The following is a 23,566-nucleotide window of genomic DNA, read 5'->3' on the forward strand; positions in this document are numbered from 1 at the left end:
CAGTCTGTTGGACTAGCATACAGACAAACTTTTTTTTTTCGATAGGAATCGAGTCCGTCGGAAAGATTTGAAACATGTTCTATTTCTAAGGTCCGTCAGATTTTTCGACAGAAAGGGTCCGATGAAGCCCACACATGATCGGAATGTCCGACGGATTCGTTCCTTCTGACCTTTTCTGCCGGAAAGTCCGGTCGTGTGTACACGGCATTAGATTTCGCCGGATATAAACAGCTCCATTGGGATATTGGGAAAGCATTTTATCACACCAATCTTGGTGTGGTCAGATGCTTTGAGGGCAGAGGAGAGATCTAGGGTCTAATAGTCCCCAATTTTTTCAAAAAAGAGTACGTGTCACTACCTATTGCTATCATAGGGGATATTTACATTCCCTAAGATAACAATAAAAATGATTTAAAAAAATATAAATAAAGGAACAGTTTAAAAATAAAAATAAAAATAAAAAGCAAAATAACTAATTAAAAAAAAAAAAAAGCACCCCTGTCCCCCCCGCTCTCGCGCAAAGGCGAACGCAAGCGTCTGTCTGGCATCATATGTAAACAGCAATTGCACCATGCATGTGAGGTATCACCGTGAAGGTCAGATCGAGGGCAGTCATTTTAGCAGTAGACCTCCTCCGTAAATCGAAAGTGGTAACCTGTAAAGGAGTTTAAAGGCTTTTAAAAATGTATGTAGTTTGACACCGCTGCACGTTTTTGCGCAATTTTAAAGCATGTCGTGTTTGGTATCCATGTACTCGGCCTAAGATCATCTTTTTTATTCCATCAAACATTTGGGCAATATAGTGTGTTTTAGTGCATTAAATTTAAAAAAGTGTGTTTTTTCCAAAAAAAAAAAATGCGTTTAAAAAATCACTGTGCAAATACTGTGTGAAAAAAAATTAAACACCCACCATTTTAATCTGTTGAGCCTTTGCTTTAAAAAATATATAATGTTTGGGGGTTCAAAGTCATTTTCTTGCAAAAAAAATTATTTTTTCATGTAAACAAAAAGTGTCAGAAAGGGCTTTGTCTTCAAGTGGTTAGAAGAGTGGATGATGTGTGACATAAGCTTCTAAATGTTGTGCATAAAATGCCAGGACAGTTCAACCTCCCAAATGACCCTATTTTGGAAAATAGACACCCCAAGCTATTTGCTGAGAGGCATGTCAAGTCCATGGAATTTTTTATATTTTGAAACAAGTTGCGGGAAAAAGACATATATTTTTTTTTTTTTTAGTACAAAGTTGTCACTAAATGATATATTGCTCAAACATGCCATGGGACTTTTCGGGAGCCTACCCTCACATGGGACCCCGAAAACCAAGCAACGCCTTCAGGCTTCCTAAGGTTGTAAATTTTTTATTTCACTCCTCACTGCCTATCACAGTTTCAGAGGCCCATGGAAAGCCCAGATGGCACAACCCCCCCCCCCCCAAATGACCCCTTTTTGGAAAGTATAAACTCCAAGCTATTTGCTGAGAGGTATGGTGAGTATTTTGCAGATCTCGCTTTCTGTCACAAAATACATTTTTCTTTTCTTTCTCCATTTTCAAAAACAAATGAGAGCTGCAAAATACTCACCATGCCTCTCAGCAAATAGCTTGGGGTGTGTACTTTCCAAAATGGGGTCATTTGGGAGGGGGGGGGGGGGTTGTGCTATCTTGGCATTTTATGGCCTTCGAAACTGTGATAGGTAGTGAGGAGTGAAATCAAAAATTTACACCCTTAGAAATCCTGAAGGTGGTGCTTGGTTTTCGGGGCACCATACGCGGCTTGGCTCCCAAAAAGTCCCACACATGTGGTATCCCCGTACTCAGGAGAAGCAGCAGAATGTATTTTGGGGTGCAATTCCACATATGCCCATGGCATGTTTGAGCAATATATCATTTAGTGACAACTTTGTGCAAAAAAAAAGTTTGTAATTTTCCCGCAACTTGTGGCAAAATATAGAATATTCAATGGACTCAACATGCCTCTCAGCAAATAGCTTCGGGTGTCTACTTTCCAAAATGGGGTCATTTGGGGGGGTGGTTGTGCCATCTTGGCATTTTATGGCCTTCAAAACTGTGATAGGTAGTGAGGAGTGAAATCAAAAATTTATGCCCCTAGAAATCCTGAAGGCTGTGATTGATTTTCGGGGCCCCGTACGCAGCTAGGCTCCCAAAAAGTCCCACACCATGTGGTATCCCCATACTCGGGATAAGCAGCAGAATGTATTTGGGGGTGTAATTCCACATATGCCCATGGCATGTTTGAGCAATATATCATTTAGTGACAACTTTGTGTAAAAAAATTGTTTGGGTTTTTTTTTTGTCATTATTCAATCACTTGGGACAAAAAAATAAAATATTCAATGGGCTCACATGCCTCTTAGCAATTTCCTTAGGGTGTCTACTTTCCAAAATGGGGTCATTTGGGGGGGTTTGTACTGCCCTGCCATTTTAGCACTTCAAGAAATGAGATAGGCAGTCATAAACTAAATAAAAAATTGTGCGCTAGCAATAATATAATTGGGATAATGCTCGGAGACACAATTTATATATGAATCCCAGCAAAAATTAATAAAGAAATAACAAGTGCATGAAATCCTCTCTCAAAGATCAGAAAAAAAATTTTTTTGAATATTCTGAAAATAAGATATAAACAGTCATACATCCGAAAAACACCTATAATCAGTCCATGAATAGGTTAAGCAAAATAAAGTGAAAAGAAAAAAAAAGTCCCTTTGGTGTATCACATCACAAAACCAGGAAAGTAATAAGTTGTAAAGAACATTTCCGAATACACATTGATTGCAGAAGAGGAGTAATGGATGTACCCTTACCCCTTTCGTTGGACCTCCTCTATGGCAAGGTCGTATGGGCTTGCAGATATAACCCTCTGCGGGGACAGATGGAATGTTGATGTCCGGGTCCTGTCAGCGTGCACTACCGACTTCAATCTAATCCGACTGATCCAACTACCCCAACATCAGAGGGGAGACTCAGGAGTGGGAGAGTCCATATTTAAGAAAAACAAGGGGAAGAACTCCAATAGTGTAGTAATGTTAGGGATTTATTGGTTAAAATAAACCACAGATATATATGTAATGTATATGTACGGGGCACGTAGAAGACGTCACGTATGACGAAACATGTAGGGCGTGGCCTCGCAGTGCTTGCCATCACGTGTTCCTGATTTCTTGTTTGCACGGGCGTTCAGCCTCTGTTTTTATGCCGGCTTTTTAGATGTAACGTTTTTTCCTATATTGGAACTTTTTACATATATATCTGTACTATACACTATTGGAGTTCTTCCCCTTGTTTTTCTTAAATATGGACTCTCCCACTCCTGAGTCTCCCCTCTGATGTTGGAGTAGTTGGATCAGTCGGATCAGATTGAAGTCGGTGGTGCACGCTGACAGGACCCGGACATCAACATTCCATCTGTCCCCGCAGAGGGTTATATCTGCAAGCCCATACGACCTTGCCATAGAGGAGGTCCAACGAAAGGGGTAAGGGTACATCCATTACTCCTCTTCTGCAATCAATGTGTATTCGGAAATGTTCTTTACAACTTATTACTTTCCTGGTTTTGTGATGTGATACACCAAAGGGACTTTTTTTTTCTTTTCACTTTATTTTGCTTAACCTATTCATGGACTGATTATAGGTGTTTTTCGGATGTATGACTGTTTATATCTTATTTTCAGAATATTCAAAAAAATGTTTTTTCTGATCTTTGAGAGAGGATTTCATGCACTTGTTATTTCTTTATTAATTTTTGCTGGGATTCATATATAAATTGTGTCTCCGAGCATTATCCCAATTATATTATTGCTAGCGCACAATTTTTTTATTTATATGTTTTATTACTTCATTGATATTTGGAGTTTTTTTTTGCAGCTGCATCTTTGTGAATTTAATTTTTGATTTATTATGTTTTGCTCATTAGCGCAAGTTTTTCCCACCATTTCTTAGTCATAAACTAAAAGCTGCGTAAATTCCAGAAAATGTACCCTAGTTTGTAGACGCTATAACTTTTGCGCAAACCAATAAATATACGCTTATTGACATTTTTTTTACCAAAGACATGTGGCTGAATACATTTTGGCCTAAATGTATGACTAAAATTGAGTTTATTGGATATTTATTATAACAAAAAGTAGAAAACATCATTTTTTTTTTCAAAATTTTCGGTCTTTTTCCGTATATATCGCAAAAAATAAAAACCGCAGAGGCAATCAAATACCATCAAAAGAAATCTCTATTTGTGGGAAAAAAAAGGATGCAAATTTAATTTGGGTACAACATATGACGGCGCAATTACCAGTTAAAGCAGGGCAGTGCCAAATTGTAAAAAGTCCTCTGGTCTTTGGCCAGCCAAATGGTCCGGGGCTGAAGTGGTTAATTATACCCATTAGGTTTTAGACGACTAAAATTAGTTTTAGTCGACTAAAATGTACTGGAGATTTTAATTGACTAAAACGCAGGACATTTTAGTCGACTAAAATGTACTGGGGATTTAGTCGACTAAGTACGACTAAAACTAAAACAATTGCAGAAGACTAAAATGGGACTAAAACTAAAATGCCATTTTAGTCCTAAGACTAGGACTAAAACTAAATAGAAATTTGGTGCGAAAATTAACACTGGGTACCATTGACGGGGACACCTGGGAGCTCTGCCTGCCATCTGCACCTTTAGTTTCGGTCTCTGCTTCTCAGAAGCTTTCACATCTATTTTTATTGCACAGAGCGTATAGAACACCAATTCAACTACATCGTTGGTGGAGTAGGGACACTCCTATATGCCCAAAATGTGTGAGGGAGCACAGGGACCTCCTTCGTATGATATGGAGATGCCCCAAACTCTTTCGCTATTGGGCAGATATTATTGGTACCATTTCACAGGTAAATAACTTCCAGCTCTCTAAGGCCCCCTTTGTTTGTTTATTGGGAGCTCTGGAAAAGGAAACATTGACCCCACATGCACATGTGGCATTTATTGTATACTGCTCGCAAATTAATTGCCCGTTCTTGGATGTCTCCTCATATCCCGACTAAGAAGCAATGGGTAGAACAGGTGACTACTATGCTCATTCCAAAGAAATTAATGTACCAACACAGAAATGTTCCCAAAAAATTTAACTCAATGTGGCAACCTTGGCTAAATGTCTCAGACCTTGCACCTCATCATTTAGTAATGAATAGACTTCCGAATTTGTTTTTTCTGCGAAATTCAACAAATTCATTCATTTTGAAATATTCAAATTAACGAAAACCCGTTTTTTCCGAAGTTTCAAAAAATTGGAAGAACAAAAATCCGACAATCGAAAATAAGAACGAAAATCCGAAAATTCAAAAGAATGAAAATTAGAAAATCCAAAATAATAACTAACTAACTAATAATAACTATTACTAATTATTAAATTATAGTATTGGAATTTCCTTTCAAATTTGGCTGTTAGTGAACATAACGAATACAAATTTAACCAAACTTACGAATTATCCAAAATAATGAATTATGCCTCTAAACGAATGGAACTTAACATATTAATAATAATAAATAATAATAATACAATTTTTATTATTATTTATTATTATTAATTAATTACGTTCGATACGTTTAGATACGGCATTCGTTATTTCAGATAATTCATAACTTTGGATAAATTCGTATTCGTTACGTTTATTAACCTCCCTGACGGTATGATTATGTCCGATTTTTGCGTCTCAAAGCGGTACAATTGTTTTGCATAGAAATTTGGTGTTTTATATTGTAGGCCTGTAATTCATAGCAATAACACACTTAAATCTGTCCAAACAAGAGTCTAGAAGATATCCCGGGTATGATAAAGTTTGAAACACAAAATCATAAATTATAATTAAATAACTATAAATAATTAAAAAAAAATAATAATATAATAATAATAAAATTAATTTCCCCACGATTCACTATCGCTGTTCTAATTTACTATCGCTGTTTTCTAGCTGGTCTCAAACCACTTTTGACGTAAAGGTACACTTTTTAGTTGCTATGGACAATCTCAAGTTTCCAGGCAGAAAGAACAGTATATATAATATAAAATTGCATGCAGAGCATTGGACAAACCACTAGGGACAAAAGGGATGCGAAATGATTTCATACAGTAATGTAATCTGCAATATTACAGTGTACTGTATGTGTTATGTATTTCTTTTAATTTGCCGCCAGGCTCCACCCCCGTGGATTGCGACGCTTGCAGGGAACGGAGCCTGGCACACAGAGGCATTGGGCTGAGGATGGAGCCCGCAGAGACAGAGGGGGGGACATTGCAGGATCCTGGGGACAAGGTAAGTACACTGCACCAGGATCCTGCAATCCAATCCTGAGTGTGGCTCGGGGTTACCGTTAATGGTACTGAAATTTAACCCCGAGCCAGACTCGGGAAAACCGCCAAGGAGGTTAACAGCCAAATTTTGAAAGGAAATTCCAATACCTATAATCTAATAGTTAGTTATTGCTCGTGGTTTTCGTTCTTTAGAATTTTCGTTCTTATTTTCGTATTTATACATTTTCGGATCTTCGTTCATTCTTATTTATGGATTTTCGTTCTTATTTTTGAATTTCGTATTTTTACGAATTATTGAAATAACAAATACCGCATATAAATGAATGCAAGGTAAGGAATTAGAATTTTTCAGAAGTTACGAATATATTACAAATAATAAATTTTGATCATAACGAATGACCCGTAAAAAAAAAAAAAAAAAACGAATGAAATGAAAACTAACAAATTTTTTGGCAGTGCACATGGCTATTGGTGACTAATCAGCGCTTATCCCAGTGGACATTCCCTTCTTTCTTTTGTTTCTTTTCTTCTTTTGTTTGTTCCTTAGATATGGTATGATGTACAATTTTTTTCTTTTTTGCTGGTTACATTTGTACTTCGTCCAAGTCTTGCTCCTATGTCTTAGTCAATATTGATATTGGTCTTTTTTGATGCTCATTGCTAATTGTATTTTCAAGGATTATTGCACCATATATGATGTACCTTTTGATTTTTCTCTAAAAACTTTTTTCTGATTAAAAAAAAAACAATGTGTATTATAATATATTGGAGATTATGTAGGGAAGTTTGAGGCTATATATAATATATCCCATTGAATTCCTCCTATTTCCAGTTGTTTTCATGCCTTTATATTTCCGTGGTCTCCACGTGGATCATATGACTTGAGAAAGTGCATGCATGCGAAACACATTGTCATAGGAAAGCTACCGTAGCGTTCCATGAGCTCTCCACTGCCTTCCACAGCCTGTGGTCTTGCTCAGCTGGGATCGGCATTTGGCGCAGCCCGTGTGTGGCTCCAGCCACATCACAGGGACTCCACCTTCCGCAACTCAATCTGCAGCACTACATGTCCAAATCCAGACGCGGCTTATCCAGCAGTGTGAACCCAACACCTTCCAATGTGAGTCCATTAGTGACAGTGATGGCTGTTCCCATTCCTCTGGCCGAGCATTTCTCCATACCATCTCCACCTGGCGTGCAGCTGGTGTAAGCACTACTACTGTTATTACAATACTGTGGGGCTATGGACACTGTGACATTGACATCTTCCTGGTTAAATTTCCTCTATTCTGGCACCTGATCTTTTTGAGTGTTATACAGTGGGGACGGAAAGTATTCAGACCCCCTTACATTTTTCACTCTTTGTTATATTGCAGCCATTTGCTAAAATCATTTAAGTTTCAAACTAGAGGATTTCGACTCCTGGGAGGCTGCAGGCATTCATTATATTGCCCAGTTGTTTTCTGGAACCACACTCAAATCCTTTACGGAACTTAGTGAGGAATTTCGCCTTCCTAGAACACAGTTTTATAGATACCTCCAGCTGAGGTATGCTATTCATAGTCAGGGTAGGGTGTCTCCGCTGGGGGTGATGGTGCATCCATTAATGAATGATGAATTGTCAACGGATGAGAGAAAAGGTATGATTTCAAGAGTATATATCTGTTGCTTAACTCCACACATAATGCTAATACATTGTCCTGTAGAAAGGGATGGGAACAAGACATGGGTCCTATAGACGGAGACACCTGGGAGTTATGTCTAACTTCTGCTCCACTTGTTTCGGTATCAGCATCGCAGAGATTATCCCATCTCTGTCTACTACATAGAGTATACAGAACCCCGGTTCGTTTGCACAAATGGGCACTTAGAGATACTCCACTATGCCCAAAATGCGGCACCCATAATGGTGATTTATTGCACATGATGTGGAAATGCCCAAAACTTTTTAGATATTGGAGCTATGTTCTCAATACTATTTCACACGTATTCCAATTTACGATTATAAAGGATCCAGTGATATGCCTGCTTGGTGCTCTGGAGGTGCCCTCACTCTCGCCCAATGGTCATACTGCTGTATTATGTGTACTGTATATAGCTCGTAAAGCAATTGCGAGGCTGTGGATCACCTCGAGGGTACCAACAGGCGAGCAATGGGTGAAACTGGTAAATAACTTGCTTATACGCGAAAAGATTACCTATCAACATCGTAACGCCCTGAAAAAGTTTTATTCAATGTGGCAATCTTGGTTAGATACTCCGGGACTAGGCCCAACTCAACTAGTAAAAGACAGACTCCTACAAATGTAGAGTACACGCAGGGTACATGGGTGAGTTAACTTACGAGCTGTACTGTAGTCTTGCAATGTGCTGCAAGAAAAGTATGGTAGGGGTGGACGTAATTTATATTTTGAATAGTTGGTCAATAGTTAATAGTTGGTTGTATACATCCATTAAGGATATATCTGTTTTGCTCTCTTTTTTTTTTCCTTTTTTTTTTTCTGGTCACACAATAATATTGACCTACTAATAGATCACAAATGCATATAATATCCAGGTTATATACCTTTGTTTTATAATTTAATGACATGCTACATTATGTTAAACGTGGCCCTTAGGCCCAAAGCAACCTGGTTTAACTATATATTGGTGAATGTTTAAGATACTAGAATGGAAAGATATTGTGTATGTAAATTCAGATATATATTCCTATTGATCGTATGTGTGTTTGTCCAGATGTGTTTTTTCTCAATAAACTTAATTTGGATTAAAAAAAAAAAAAAATCATTTAAGTTCATTTTTTTTCCTCATTAATGTACACACTGCACCCCATATTGACAGAAAAACACAGAATTGTTGACATTTTTACAGATTTATTAAAAAAGAAAAACTGAAATATCACATGGTCCTAAGTATTCAGACCCTTTGCTCAGTATTTAGCACCCTTTTGATCTAATACAGCCATGAGTCTTTTTGGGAAAGATGCAACAAGTTTTTCACACCTGGATTTGGGGATCATCTGCCATTCCTCCTTGCAGATCCTCTCCAGTTCTGTCAGGTTGGATGGTAAACGTTGGTGGACAGCCATTTTTAGGTCTCTCCAGAGATGCTCAATTGGGTTTAAGTCAGGGCTGTGGTTGGGCCATTCAAGAACAGTCACGGAGTTGTTGTGAAGCTACTCCTTCGTTATTTTAGCTGTGTGCTTAGGGTCATTGTCTTGTTGGAAGGTAAACTTTCGGCCCAGTCTGACGTCTTGAGCACTCTGAAGAAGGTTTTCGTCCAGGATATCCCTGTACTTGGCCGCATTCATATTTCCCTCAACTGTAACCAGTCATCCTGTTACTGCAGCTGAAAAACACTCCCACAGCATGATGCTGCCACCACCTTGCTTCACTGTTGGGACTGTATTGAACAGGTGATGGTTTTCTCTACACATACCACTTAGAATTAAGGCCAAAAAGTTCTATCTTTGTCTCATCAGACCAAAGAATCTTATTTCTCACCATCTTGGAGTCCTTCTGGTGTTTTCTAGCAAACTCCATGCGGGCTTTCATGTGTCTTGCACTGAGGAGAGGCTTCCGTCGGGCCACTCTGCCATAAAGCCCTGACTGGTGGAGGGCTGCAGCGATGGTTGACTTTCTACAACTTGCTCCCATCTCCCAACTGCATCTCTGGAGCTCAGCCACAGTGATCTTTGGGTTCTTCTTTACCTCTTTCACCAAGGCTCTTCTCCCCCGATAGCTCAGTGTGGCCGGACGACCAGCTCAAGGAAGGGTTCTGGTCCTCCCAAACGTCTTCCATTTAAGGATTATGGAGGACACTGTGCCCTTAGGAACCTTAAGTGCAGCAGAAATTTTTTTTGTAACCTTGGCCAGATCTGTGCCTTGCCACAATTCTGTCTCTGAGCTCTTCAGGCAGTTCCTTTGACCTCATGATTCTCATTTGTTCTGACACTGTGAGCTGTAAGGTCTTATATAGACAGGTGTGTGACTTTCCTAAGCAAGTCCAATCAGTATATTCAAACACAGCTGGACTCAAATGAAGGTGTAGAACCATCTCAAGGGTGATCAGAAGAAATGGACAGCACCTGAGTTAAATATATGAGTGTCACAGCAAAGGGTCTGAATACTTAGGACCATGTGATATTTCAGTTTTTCTTTTTTAATAAATCTGCAAAAATGTCAACAATTCTGTGTTTTTATGTCAATATGGGGTGCTGTGTGTACATTAATGAGGAAAAAAAATGAACTTAAATGATTTTAGCAAATGGCTGCAATATAACAAAGAGTGAAAAATGTAAGGGGGGTCTGAATACTTTCCGTCCCGACTGTATATTTATGTGTGCATACAGTTGCCCCTTCTTTAACATATTGATTCTCACATGTTACATATATAATGGATATATTCTTTTCTTTTCAGTATGTACTTCTACCTGATCATTACAAATTCATTTTGGTAACCCTGCTCATCCTGATGTCTGTAATCGAAGTTATCCGACTTTTTCTTGGATACAGCGGCAACCTGCAAGAAAAGGTGATCAATTCAGTTTTGCTTCATGGTAGATACAAAGTAGCCACATAATTTTGCCCATGTATATCCTGTTCTCTTTGCATTGCTTTCTGTTTTTGAAACACCTGGTTATCTGGCCAGTCCCCCGATTTCCTATTTGGAACTGACCATACTAGGCATGAAAGCACATCCATTCCAGCATGGTCTGTTTTTTTTCTTTGCATTCTACTTAGGAGTTCAGCCTGTCTATACTACAATAGTCAGACTTGTGCTAACACGCCCCCCTGCACAGATAATCATTGGAAAGATCAGTGTACTGCTGCTCCTCTGCCTCGTGCTGAACCCCCTGCAGTTTCCACTCCAACTCACTAACACTAAGCCCCTTTTGCAGCTGAGAACAGAGGTCATGTGATCACCTTTGAAAAAAGGGAAACAATGTTTTTTTTTTTTATATTCACATTTTACCTTGCATTTCTATTTTAAACTGAATGAGTTTCACACTTTACTTTAAAATATATCTAAATCTTAAAAATGTGTAATATGTTGCAGCTTACCAGTCTTTAGAATTGGTAGATCCCCGTTCTGCCTCTGTACTAGGCGATCGCGGGTCACCAGCGGACATCGAGCCCGCCCGACCCGCGGGCACGCCCCTGCGAGCCGCTGCACAGGTACGGCGATTCGTGCAGCGCTGCCAACCTGCCGCAGTAAATCTACATGAGCTGGTTGGCAAATGGTTAAAGAGCCCAAGTCACCAACCTAAATAATCTGAAGACACAGCCTGACCACCCATACACTTGTATTTTTGGACAAAATCAACAGGAATTTCTTCTCTCTTATTCTGCCTGTGAGCTCCCTCGTTACATTCATAAGATTATGCACTTGCCCCTCATTCTAGGATTTTATCCCTGTTCTACAAAATGTTGCAACATACAGAACCTAAGGCAAGCTTGCCTTCATTAAAGAATGGGAAAGGGAACCTAGATCTTTTTAGAATCACAGCTTCCACAAATGCTAAAACTCGCTCGTACCTCTTCAGTAGACTCCAAGACAGGAAACCTGCTATAAACTCCTCAACCATTGGTAGAGTCTCCTGATTGACTACAATTTTCCCAGCCCTATTGTCACTATGCTGAAGAGGCTGCAGACAAATAAGTTTTCTCTTATGCATCTCGTGGGATTACCCCAAGATCTGTCCTTTCTGGCAGGATTTAAGGCTACAGAGTAGGCACATTTTGGACATAGACTTGCCAGGTGATCCAGGTCCATATTTAACACATCTGCCTGCAATGCCTGCCAAACACTAAGAAAGAATCCAGCAACATCTTCCGAATGCTAAAAATGTCTCAAAAAAGAGCATCACTGTCTAAAATATTATACACTTGTGCAATCCCTAGTCAAAGGTATATCTGTAAAAACGTCAAACTGAGTATGTCAATAAAGTGTCAAGCAGTCCTATGCTTAAATATGTACATAATACCTTTAAAAAATGTAAGTGATCCAAACAATATCTTACAATAGTAACATACTTTAACCACTTCAATAACAGGCACTATTACCCTCTTCCTGCCCAGGCCAGTTTTCAGCTTTCAGCGTTGTCTCACTTTGAATGACAACTGCGTAGTCATGCAACACTGTACCCATATGACTCAAAAATAGAGTTTTTTCTTTTGGTGGTATTTAATCACCACTTGGTGTTTTTATGTTTTTGCTAAATTAATGAAAATAGGGCAAAAATTTTGAACAAAAAACACTTTTTTTTTGTTTCTGTTATAAATTTTTTAGCCTCAAATGTATTCTGCTACATTTATTTGGTGAAAATAATCCAAATCAGTGTATATAAGTTAGTCTGTATCTGAAAAACAATCAAACAATCTCATTTCGTAATACCTGAAAATGTCAGGACAGTACAAATACCCCATAATGACCTCTTTGAAAAGTAGACAGTCTTAGGTATTTAGTAAGTGGCATGGCACATTTTTTTGAAGCTGTCATTTTTTGTCCCAATTTTTTGGAAAATGAAGAAAAAAAATGTTTTTTATTTTTACTTTTTTTTTTTTTTTTTTTTTTTTTACATACTTTCGCCAGTGCAATACAGCATCATCATATACAGTGGGGCAAAAAAGTATTTAGTCAGCCACCAATTGTGCAAGTTCTCCCACTTAAAAAGATGACAGAGGCCTGTAATTGTCATCATAGGTATACCTTAACTTTGAGAGACAAAATGTGGAAACAAATCCAGACAATCACATTGTCTGATTTGGAAAGAATTCATTTGCAAATTATGGTGGAAAATAAGTATTTTGTCAATATCAAAAGTTCATCTCAATACTTTGTTATATATCCTTTGTTGGCAATGACAGAGGTCAAACGTTTTCTGTAAGTCTTCACAAGGTTGTCACACGCTGTTGCTGGTATTTTGGCCCATTCCTCCATGCAGATCTCCTCTAGAGCAGTGATGTTTTGGGGCTGTCGCTGGGCAACACGGACTTTCAACTCCCTCCAAAGGTTTTCTATGGGGTTGAGATTTGGAGATTGGCTAGGCCACTCCAGGACCTTGAAATGCTTCTTATAAAGCCACTCCATTGCCTGGGCAATGTGTTTGGGATCATTGTCATGCTGAAAGACCCAGCCATGTTTCATCTTCAATGCCCTTGCTGATGGGAAGAGGCTTGCACTCAAAATCTCATGATACATGGCCCTATTCATTCTTTCATGTACATGGATCAGTCGTCCTGTTCCCTTTGCAGAGAAGCCCCAAAGCATGATGTTGTCACCCCCATGCTTCACAGTAGGTATGGTTGTCTTTGGTTGCAACTCAGCATTCTCTCTCCTCCAAACACGACGAGTTGTGTTTCTACCAGACAGTTCTACTTTGGTTTCATCTGACCATATGACATTCTCCCAACCCTCTTCTGGGTCATCCAAATGCTCTTTAGCAAACCTCAGACGGGCCCGGACATGTACTGGCTTAAGCAGGGGGACACGTCTGGCACTGCAGGATCTGAGTCCCAGGCGGCGTAGTGTGTTACTGATGGTAGCCTTTGTTACGTTGGTCCCAGCTCTCTGCAGGTCATTCACTAGGTCCCCCCGTGTGATTCTGGGATTTTTGCTCACCGTTCTTGGGATCATTTTGACCCCACGGGGTGAGATCTTGCGTAGAGCCCCAGATCGAGGGAGATTATCAGTGGTCTTGTATGTCTTCCATTTTCTAATTATTGCTCCCACAGTTGATTTCTTCGCACTAAGCTGCTTGCCTATTGCAGATTGTCTTCCCAGCCTGGTGTAGGTCTACAATTTTGTTTCTGGTGTCCTTCGACAGCTCTTTGGTCTTCACCATAGTGGAGTTTGGAGTGTGACTGTTTGAGGTTGTGGACAGGTGTCTTTTATACTGATAATAAGTTCAAACAGGTGCCATTAATACAGGTAATGAGTGGAGGACAGAGGAGCCTCTTAAAGAAGAAGATACAGGTCTGTGAGAGCCAGAAATCTTGCTTGTTTGTATGTGACCAAATACTTATTTTCTACCATAATTTGCAAATAAATTATTTCAAAAATCAGACGATGTAATTGTCGGCCTGGATTTGTTTCCACATTTTGTCTCTCATAGTTGAGGTATACCTATGATGACAATTACAGGCCTCTGTCATCTTTTTAAGTGGGAGAACTTGCACATTTGGTGGCTGACTAAATACTTTTTTGCCCCACTGTAACTGGTATGGCGGTGACCAGGGACACTGGTGACAGTATGTAATTTTCTTTTCTTTTTTTTTTTACATACTGTGACCAGAGCAATACAGTGTTACCATAATAACACTGTACCACTCTGGAGAGTTGATCAGGATTTTTTTTTATACATACTATAAGTGCTTATAGCAGTGAATTTCACTGCTATAAGAAAATATTTTTACTGAATGAAAGTGTGTAGACACTTTGTAATGTTGTGATTAGCTGTGATTGGCCACAGCTAATCATATGGTACAAATTGCTGTGTGTGCTGTGTGTGGCCCTGTCTGTACCATGTGATCACTGTGACGAATCACAGCTAGCAACACACTTGTATACAATGAATGGCATGAAAGGAAGCCTTTCATTGTTTAAAACGGTTATGTGATCTGCTGTGATTGGTCACAGTGATCACATGGTACCTGCAGCGGGCCAGTACACTGATCAGTCATCTGCAGTGTTCGGTGGACACCGCAGGTGACAGATCGTGTCAGAGTGTGGTCCGTTCTCAGGAGGACATCATATGACAACCTCTCAGAACAGTAGGGTTCCCACTTGACCATCATTTTACAGTGGCGCGCGTGGGAAGCAGTTAATATCATTTGCACCTTGGGATTAATTAATGAATGATGTGCAGTTTATTTTTGCACATCAACTTTGTTTTGATTGAAGGATAGCAGTTTTCTAGCACAACATGTTGCACACACTATTGTAAGATATTGTTTGGATCACTCACATTTTTTAAAAGGTACTGTATTAACATTTTTCTTTCTAAAAACAATGGGGAGCATTGTTAGACTTTGGGTTATAGGCTGGTACTTTCTTACTTACATGTTCCTGGGTATTCCCCCTATAACCCTACCCCACTACACGAATCCTCAGTTTTTTGCTAGTGTCTTCTCTTTCAATATTATTGAGGTTTTCATAAAGAACATAAGAGTAAACAGATATGTAAAATTGTCATACAATAGGCAAAGTGATCATAATACTAACAACTCGTGCTAAGTTAGTTAACAGTTATAAAGCATGTATATGAACAGTATCAAAACATGGCTAGGAATGAGGAGTGTTCCTCAGCTTCCCTCGCCACCCCATGAGGGTGCAAGCTGTGGCGGGGGGGAGAGAGAGAGAGAGAGACACGTCTCCTCGTGTATATATACCAACAAAAATAGGGAAATTTTTAGAGGAAGGTCTAATAATCTATTGCCGTATGTGGGTGATATTCTAACATGGACAACAATGAACTGAGCACAGGGGTAACAGATGTTGCCATCATTCCTGTAACAATGTCGGCTGTCTACATATATCAGCGTGTTCACTATAATGATACAACAGAGGTACACAGAATAAGTGATCAGAACAGTGTGAGCAACTATATAACATACACTGGCCTTATTGTTTAGGCTTATTAAACACTTCTTTGTACCAGATGAACCAGTGATACCACTCTGCTTGTGTGGAGCGTAGACGGCCTTTGCTTGATGCAAACAAACATTCATAAGTACTGTGTAGTTGAGTAGTGGTTATGACTTCTGAGCAAGAAGGACTTAGTTTAGAACGCCAGTTACGTGTGATGATCAATTTAGTCGCTAACAGTATGTGTGTAATTATACATCTGAGTGAGTAGGGGAATTTCTCAATTCCTAAATTTAAAATGGCAAGTTCTGGAGAGGGATTTATCTAGATGTGGGTGACACTTTGGATGAGTGTGAAAACATCAGACCAATATTGAGTGAGGAATCTGCAAGACCACAGAATGTGTAAGAGTGAACCGTGGGAGCCACACTCTCTCCAACACAATAGAGATCTGGAGGAGTCTATTGTGTGTAGGATATGTGGGGTTCGATACCATCTGAAGGCAATCTTATACGATAATTCCCATAAATTGGCTGATTTGGTTGCTTTATATGGCACATTTAGGGCCGCTCTCCATTGCTCTTCTGAGAATTGTTTTCCTAGTTCTATTTCCCATTTGTTCTGGGGTTGAGTTTTAGTGAAGAATGATTTACTTTTTAACGTTTGGTAGAAAAAAATATACCTTTAATGTGAGGCTCTCCTCGAACCAATATTTCAGTAGTTGGGTAGGAACGTTTTAGAATATTGCAGATGAATGAATTAGGCAGTGGGTGATTCTGAGGTATTGATAATACTCTTTATTAGGGAGATTTAACTCCTTTTGAAGTGTCGGGAAGGATTTAAGTGCTCCGGATGTGTATAGGTCCGAAGCTAGGGTGATGCCTCTCATTGTCCATGGTGAAATACTGATGCCCGGTGTTAGAAGAGAGATCGTATTTAGTGGGATGGGGATAGGTGTTAGGGAGCCTCTATGTGGAGATTTCAGGATCAGATGTTGGAAGGCTGACATAGACACTAATACGGTAGGAGATGGAAGTGTATCTTTCTTTTGTTTGTGAAGTGTACTGATGATCCAGCTGTGGAGGTTCTTACCTGGAACTTGTAGGGTTTCTAAGTTCCTCCATAGACTCTATGTGTGTGGCGTAAACCATACCTTTAATTGTGCTAATAGTGTGGCTAGATGATAATCTTTGAGGTCGGGTAGACCCATGCCTCCAGCTGCTTTATGTTTGATGAGCTTAGCGTGTGAGCATCTCGATTTTTTCCCTTGCCAGATAAAGTGGTTTAACACTGTCTGTAGCTTACGGAAATATGATGCAGGTATCAGAATAGGTAGGTTGCAGAAGAGGTATAATAGCTGTGGGAGCTTAAGCATCTTGAAAGACGCCAGTCTTCCCATCCATGAGAGTGTGAAGTTGGCAAGGTGCGCTAATTCAGATTGTAGGGATTGGAGGTAGGGAATGAAGTTTTCTTGGAATAAGAATTTAGGATTGGCTGTGAGCTGTATTCCGAGGTATTTTATAGATTTGTCCACCCAGAGAAATGGGAAACAGTCAGAGAGGATCGATTGGGTAGTAGGGGGGATATTAAGTCCTAGGATGTGGGATTTTGACTCATTGACATAATAGGAGATGGGGCTAAATTCTTGCAGTGTTGAGTACACAGCATCTAGAGAGGATTGTGGGTTTGACAACATAAGAATTACGTCATCCGCAAATAGGTTAATTTTATGTTCCTCAGTGCCTTTTTTAATTCCTACAATGTTTGGTTGGGAGCAAATCTTGTGGGCTAATGGTTCCATAAGTAGATTGAAAATCAGCGGGGATAGGGGACAGCCTTGGCGGGTCCCATTTGATATAGGGAAAGTGGAGGAGAGCATTACCGAACAATAAACCTGAGCTGAGGGTTTGGAGTAAAGAGCCATTATAGCGGATGAAATGTGACCTTGGAATCCAAATTTTTGTAAGGTCTGCTGGAGATATGACCAGTGTATTCCATCAAATGCCTGCTCTGCATCCAGAGCTAGAAGCAGAGAAGGCATTTTCTGATGATTGGTGTGATGAATAATATTGATTATACGCCTTGTAGCGTCTACTGTTTGTCTCCTTTTTGTGAACCCCGATTGATCTGGGTGGATCAATGCGGGGAGGATGTCAATAATTCTACTCGCTATTACCTTGGCAAAAAGTTTCAGATCGTGATTCAATAATGATATGTGGCGGAAATTTTTAGGGGAAGAGGCCTCTTTACCAGGTTTAGGCAGTGTGATAATTAAAGCTTTTAATATATCATCAGGGACAGAGGAAGAGATTGCAGCCGCATTGAATACTGAAGTGAGAGGATCCAATAGAAGAGGTGTGAATTGTTTGTAGTATTTGGCAAAAAAGCCATCAGGCCCTGGTGCTTTGTTGATAGGAAGGAGTGTGATAGCTTTTGCTATTTCCTGAGTGGTGAATGGGGAGTTCAAGGTTTCAATTTGGAGAGTGGACAGAGTGGGTAGATGAATAGATTGTAGAAAGGCTGTTATGTCAGAAGGTGTGGGTTGCTTAGTGTCAGGGTCTTCTTTCAAATTATATAAGGAGCCATAGTATGCACTAAAAGCATTAGCTATATCTTGGGGGTTGATCAATTTTTCTTTAGTGAACGGGTGGTAAAGAAAGGGAATGGATGATTTAGTGCGTGACCCTTTAATTTGTTTGGATAGGAGTTTCCCCGCTTTATTACCAGTGGCATATTGGGTAGATTTAAAGTGTTTGTGATTGAATTCAAATTGATCCAATAATATGGATCAAAGTTCTAAACGGAGTTGGCCCAGTTTGGTTTTTAAGTGATCGGTTGGTTTTTGTTTGTTTGAGGAGTCAAGATCATTAATTTCTTTAATGAGGGTATCTATGCGCTGCAATCTCTTTCTCTTAGCCCTAGAGCTTTGCTGAATAAAAATACCCCGCATGTAGGCCTTATGAGCTGCCCATATTGTTGCTGGGTTAGAGACTGAGTCCTTGTTGGTAATGAAGAACTGTTCCAGATGGTCCTTTAGAATAGTGCTGCAGAGGTCTTTCTGGAGAATATTAGTGTTCATCCGCCAAAAGAAAATTGGTAAATGGTGAGAAGAGTTCGCGAAGGTAATACTCACTGGAGAGTGGTCTGACCAGGTTATCGAGTGGATGTGAGAGGCTGAGATTTTCTGAAGCGTCCACTGATTGGATAGGAATAAGTCTATCCTGAGTTATGACACGGTGAGAAGAAGGTAAAGTCAAGTCGCTGGCATCTCCATATATCTTGCAACTGAAATTCTTTCAGGAGAGGACCCAAGGAAAGATTACGGTGCCTGGATGGGATGGAGGAGTCCAAATTGAAATCCGGAGTTAAGTTAAAATCTCCACACCAAAGAAGAGCACCTTTTTGAACAGTGTCAATTTTCCTTTTGAGTTTTCTTAGGAAGCTGATTTGGTGAACGTTTGGCGCATAGACGTTTACTAAAGTAAACAAGGAGTTGTTTAGGGAACATTCTAGTATGATGTAACGGCCCTCGTGGTCCAGTACCTTGTCATGCAGTTCAAAGGTTATAGAAGAGTTTACTGCTATTAATACCCCTCTTTTCTTAGTTTGTGCTTGCTGTGAAGATATGCGGGAATTGACTATTGGAGCAATTAGGTGAAGACGAGGCTTTGAAGTGTGTCTCCTGCACACATAAAATGTCGCAGTGAGATTCCTTAGCCAGTTTCCAAAGGGAAGACCTTTTTGCTGGATGGTTGAGGCCTTTGGTGTTTATCATCAGGAATTTGATAGTCATTCTGAATGTTGAGGAAACGAAACTTCCAAGGAGATCTAAGATGTTAGCTTGGTAGGAGTACTGTAGAAGTTGTCAGCAAGTGTTAGCTCTATAGCGTATATGCCCCGAGGTTAAGCTGTATGGTAAAATAAGACTAGAAATGGTAGGCAACAAACAATGACACAAAACTAAAAAAAAATAGATAAGAAAAACGGAGAACTGTGTGCCAAGTGGCCGAACAGTCGGCCTTTCAGGAAAGTGCTGTGCACTTATTTGGCTAACTTGTGGGGAAAAAGTTCAAGTGGCCTATTAAGAGCCATGTAACAGACCGGGACATAGATGCTGGCTTAGTAGGACCCTGTTCAGCGACTGGAGGAGTAGCGGGGGCACTGAGTAAGTTGGACATCAGTATGCGGGATAGAGTGCTTGCGATTCTCAGATGGTGGATTTGTGTTTTCTGGGATTATTCCCCATGAGCGAAGATGTTGCAATCCTTCATTCAGGGTAGAAGCTGTGAATTTAGCCCCTTTGTAAGTAATCAAAAGCTTAGCAGGATATATCCACTTGTATGGAAGATTATGGTTTCTCAATGCTTTGGTAACTGTATTTAGTTCCCTACACAAATGGAGGGTATATTGTGATAAATCAGCAAATATTTGGAGGTGTGAATACGGATCCGGTAGGGATTTCTCACTTCTGGATGCCCGCATGAGTTGTTCCTTGACATGGTAAAAGTGTATGCGCAAAATCACATCCAGTGGAATGGTGTTAGGAAGAGATCGCGGTTTTGGCAGACGGTGGATACGACCAATCACCATTTCCATACTTTTAAGGTCGGGCAGTAATGCTTTGAAAAGCCCTTTTGCATAGCTTGTTAGTTCGTGGGGTTGCACTGTTTCCGCTACTCCTCTGATTTTGATGTTGCGACGTGACCTGTCCTCCAGGTCCACCAGCTTGTGTTTGATCCAAGCGTGATCCTCAAGCTTATCCTCATGTGCATCAACGAGGTTGTTTACGGTCAATGCAAAACCCCCCCATTGGTTTTCAATTTGTGACACTCTGCCTGAGACTGAGGATATATCGGCATGTAGGCACTGCATAATGGTTAGCATATCTGACTGCATAGAATTCAAGAGGGTGGATAGCATGTCTTTGAGTGTAGTGTAGGCTGATTATTAGTAGGGAAGCTGGCAAATGGGTCAGGTGCACTGCAGGGGTTAACAGCATGCATAAGGTTTAGGCTTACCTCTGGTGTTGCTGTGTGGTCTGTGTCCAGCCTCATCCTAGCTTTAGCAGGGCTGCCTGTTTGTGGAGTGCCAAGATAGGAGGTGGGCAAGCCTTGCTCAGGGTTGGTGAGCTCCATAAACCCCTCTTCTTCGTCCCCAGTGCTGTGGCTCTGTGAGTCTGAGAGTCGGGAGGGGAGAGAAGCAGGTGCTGCAGCCGCAGCGCCATCTTGGATTCGTCCGGCTGGTTCAAATATGCCGTTATTTTCTAAGGGTGCCTTTCCCCTTTACGTTTGGCAGACATCATGCCACGCTGCAGGGGGGATAGGAGGGTCTCTGGGTGCTTTTCCCGTTCAGAAACGAGGTCAAAAACGAGGTCCCGATGCACTGTGTGAGTCGATGAATCCCGGGCTTACACAGAGTTTAGAGGAGAACGTCCATGCTGCTCGGATGCCGGCCACGCCCCCAGTTTTTTGCTAGTGTCTTAATGTGATGGACCTCTTCTCCTTTAGGGAGAAATCACTCAAAAGCTGCCCACAGGTGATTCAAATCTTAACTGGTTCACCAGCCGAGATTCGAACCGTTTATGGACAGGCTGATTGTATCCAGGTCGATCCATTGATTGACTTGGGTAAAACCAGCATGTCCAAATTTTACACAAGATTATTTCCAGTTGGCCTCCCCTGCCTGGAGAACACGATAGTTTTGCGGGAGGGATTCCCCCATCAACACTGACTGCTGATGGGGAAATTGAGCGATTTTTTTTTTTTTTTTTTTTTTTTTTTTTTTCTTGAAAATCGCATAATGTATGGCCTGTCTTACCTTAACTACTTTACTATTTTCTTTTTGGATTCTTCAGTAAACTCTTCAATCACCTATTCACTGTCTTCAAAAACAACAATAGTAGCAGTGCATCTGGATTGATGCAACCTCAGCCTGGAAGCTGACTGGGTATCCCGTTAAGAGTCCAGCTGGCCACCCACTCAGGATTTAGCAAAGTCTGGCTGAGCATCAGCCAGAGACTTAGCAAAGTCTGGCTGGGCAGCGGCCAGAAAATCAGCAGAGTTCCAAAAGAAAGAAAATCTGCACTGGTCTGCTATGTAAAATCCTGCAACTGACACAATACCTTGACACCAGACACATCAAACAATATACAGTGCCTTGAAAAAAGTATTCATACCCCTTGAAATTTTCCACATTTTGTCATGTTGCATCCAAAAACGTAAATGTATTTTATTGGGATTTTATGTGATAGACCAACACTAAGTGGCACATAATTGTGAAGTGGAAGGAAAATGATAAATTGTTTTCAACATTTTTTACAAATAAATATGTGAAAATTGTGGCGCGCATTTGTATTCAGCCCCCTTTACTCTGATACCCCTAACTAAAATCTAGTGGAACCAATTGCCTTCAGAAGTCACCTAATTAGTAAATAGAGGCCATCTGTGTGTAATTTAATCTCAGTATAATTACAGATGTTCTTAGAAGCCCTCAGAGGTTTATTAGAGAACCTCAGTGAACAAACCGCATCATGAAGGCCAGGGAACATACCAGACAGGTCAGGGATAACGTTATGCAGACGTTCAAAGCAGGGTTAGGTTATAAAAAAAATATCCCAAGCTTTGAACATCTCACGGAGCACTGTTCAATCCATCATCCAAAAATGGAAAGAGTATGGCACAACTGCAAACCTACCAAGACCTGGCCGTTCACCTAAACTGACAGGCCTGGCAAGGAGAGCATTAATCAGACAAGCAGCCAAGAGGCCCATGATAACTCTGGAGGATCCACAGCTCTGGTGGAGAATCTGTCCACAGGACAACTATTGGTCGTGCACTCCACGACTAATAGTCGTAAAAAGCCATCTGGCTTTTATGGAAGAGTGGCAAGAAGAAAGCCATTGTTGAAAGAAAGTCATAAAACGTCTCATTTGCAGTTTGAAACCATGTTTCACGGCAAACATGTGGAAGAAGGTGCTCTGCTCAGATGAGACCAAAATTTAACTTTTTGGCCTAAAAGCAAAAGGCTATGTGTGGTGGAAAACTAACACTGCAAATCTCCCTGAACACACCATCCCCACCGTGAAACATGCTGGTGGCAGCATCATGTTGTGGGGATGCTTTTCTTCAGCAGGGACAGGGAAGCTGGTCAGAGTTGATGGGAAGATGGATGGAGCCAAACACAAACGCAATCTTAGAAGAGAACCTGTTAGCGTCTGAAAAAGACTTGAGACTGGGGTGGAAGTTCACCTTTCAGCAGGACAACGGCCCTAAACATACAGCCAGAGCTACAATGGAATGGTTTAAATCAAAGCACATTCATGTACTAGAATGGCCCAGTCAAAGTTCAGACCTAAATCCAATTGAGAATCTGTGGCAAAACTTGAAAATTGCTGTTCAGAAACTCTCCATCCAATCTGATAGAGCTTAAGCTATTTTGCAAAGAAGAATGGGTAAAAATGTCACTGTCTAGATGCGTAAAGCTGGTAGAGACATCCCAAAAAGACTTGCAGCTGTAATTGCAGCGAAAGGTGGTTTTACAAAGTATTGATTCAGGGGGGCTGAATACAAATGCACGCCACACTTTTCACATGTTTATTTGTAAAAAAAATTGGAAAACCATTTATCATTTTTCTTCTAATTTACAATTATGTGCCACTTTGTGTTGGT

General features: G+C 40.4%; 1 protein-coding gene across 1 annotated transcript in view; it reads left to right on the forward strand.

The window, feature by feature from the left end:
* The window catches only part of TMEM17 (transmembrane protein 17), a 111,695-nt gene that overhangs the window by 82,018 nt on the left and 6,111 nt on the right, over window positions 1-23,566 (forward strand). The window contains exon 3 of the mRNA XM_073596984.1: window positions 10,731-10,844. Coding sequence (XP_073453085.1) covers window positions 10,731-10,844 — 114 coding nt within the window. The remainder of the gene's footprint in view (window positions 1-10,730; window positions 10,845-23,566) is intronic.

The sequence above is a fragment of the Aquarana catesbeiana genome, linkage group LG08 (genome assembly GCF_042186555.1).
Source record: "Aquarana catesbeiana isolate 2022-GZ linkage group LG08, ASM4218655v1, whole genome shotgun sequence".
Lineage (NCBI taxonomy): Eukaryota > Metazoa > Chordata > Amphibia > Anura > Ranidae > Aquarana > Aquarana catesbeiana.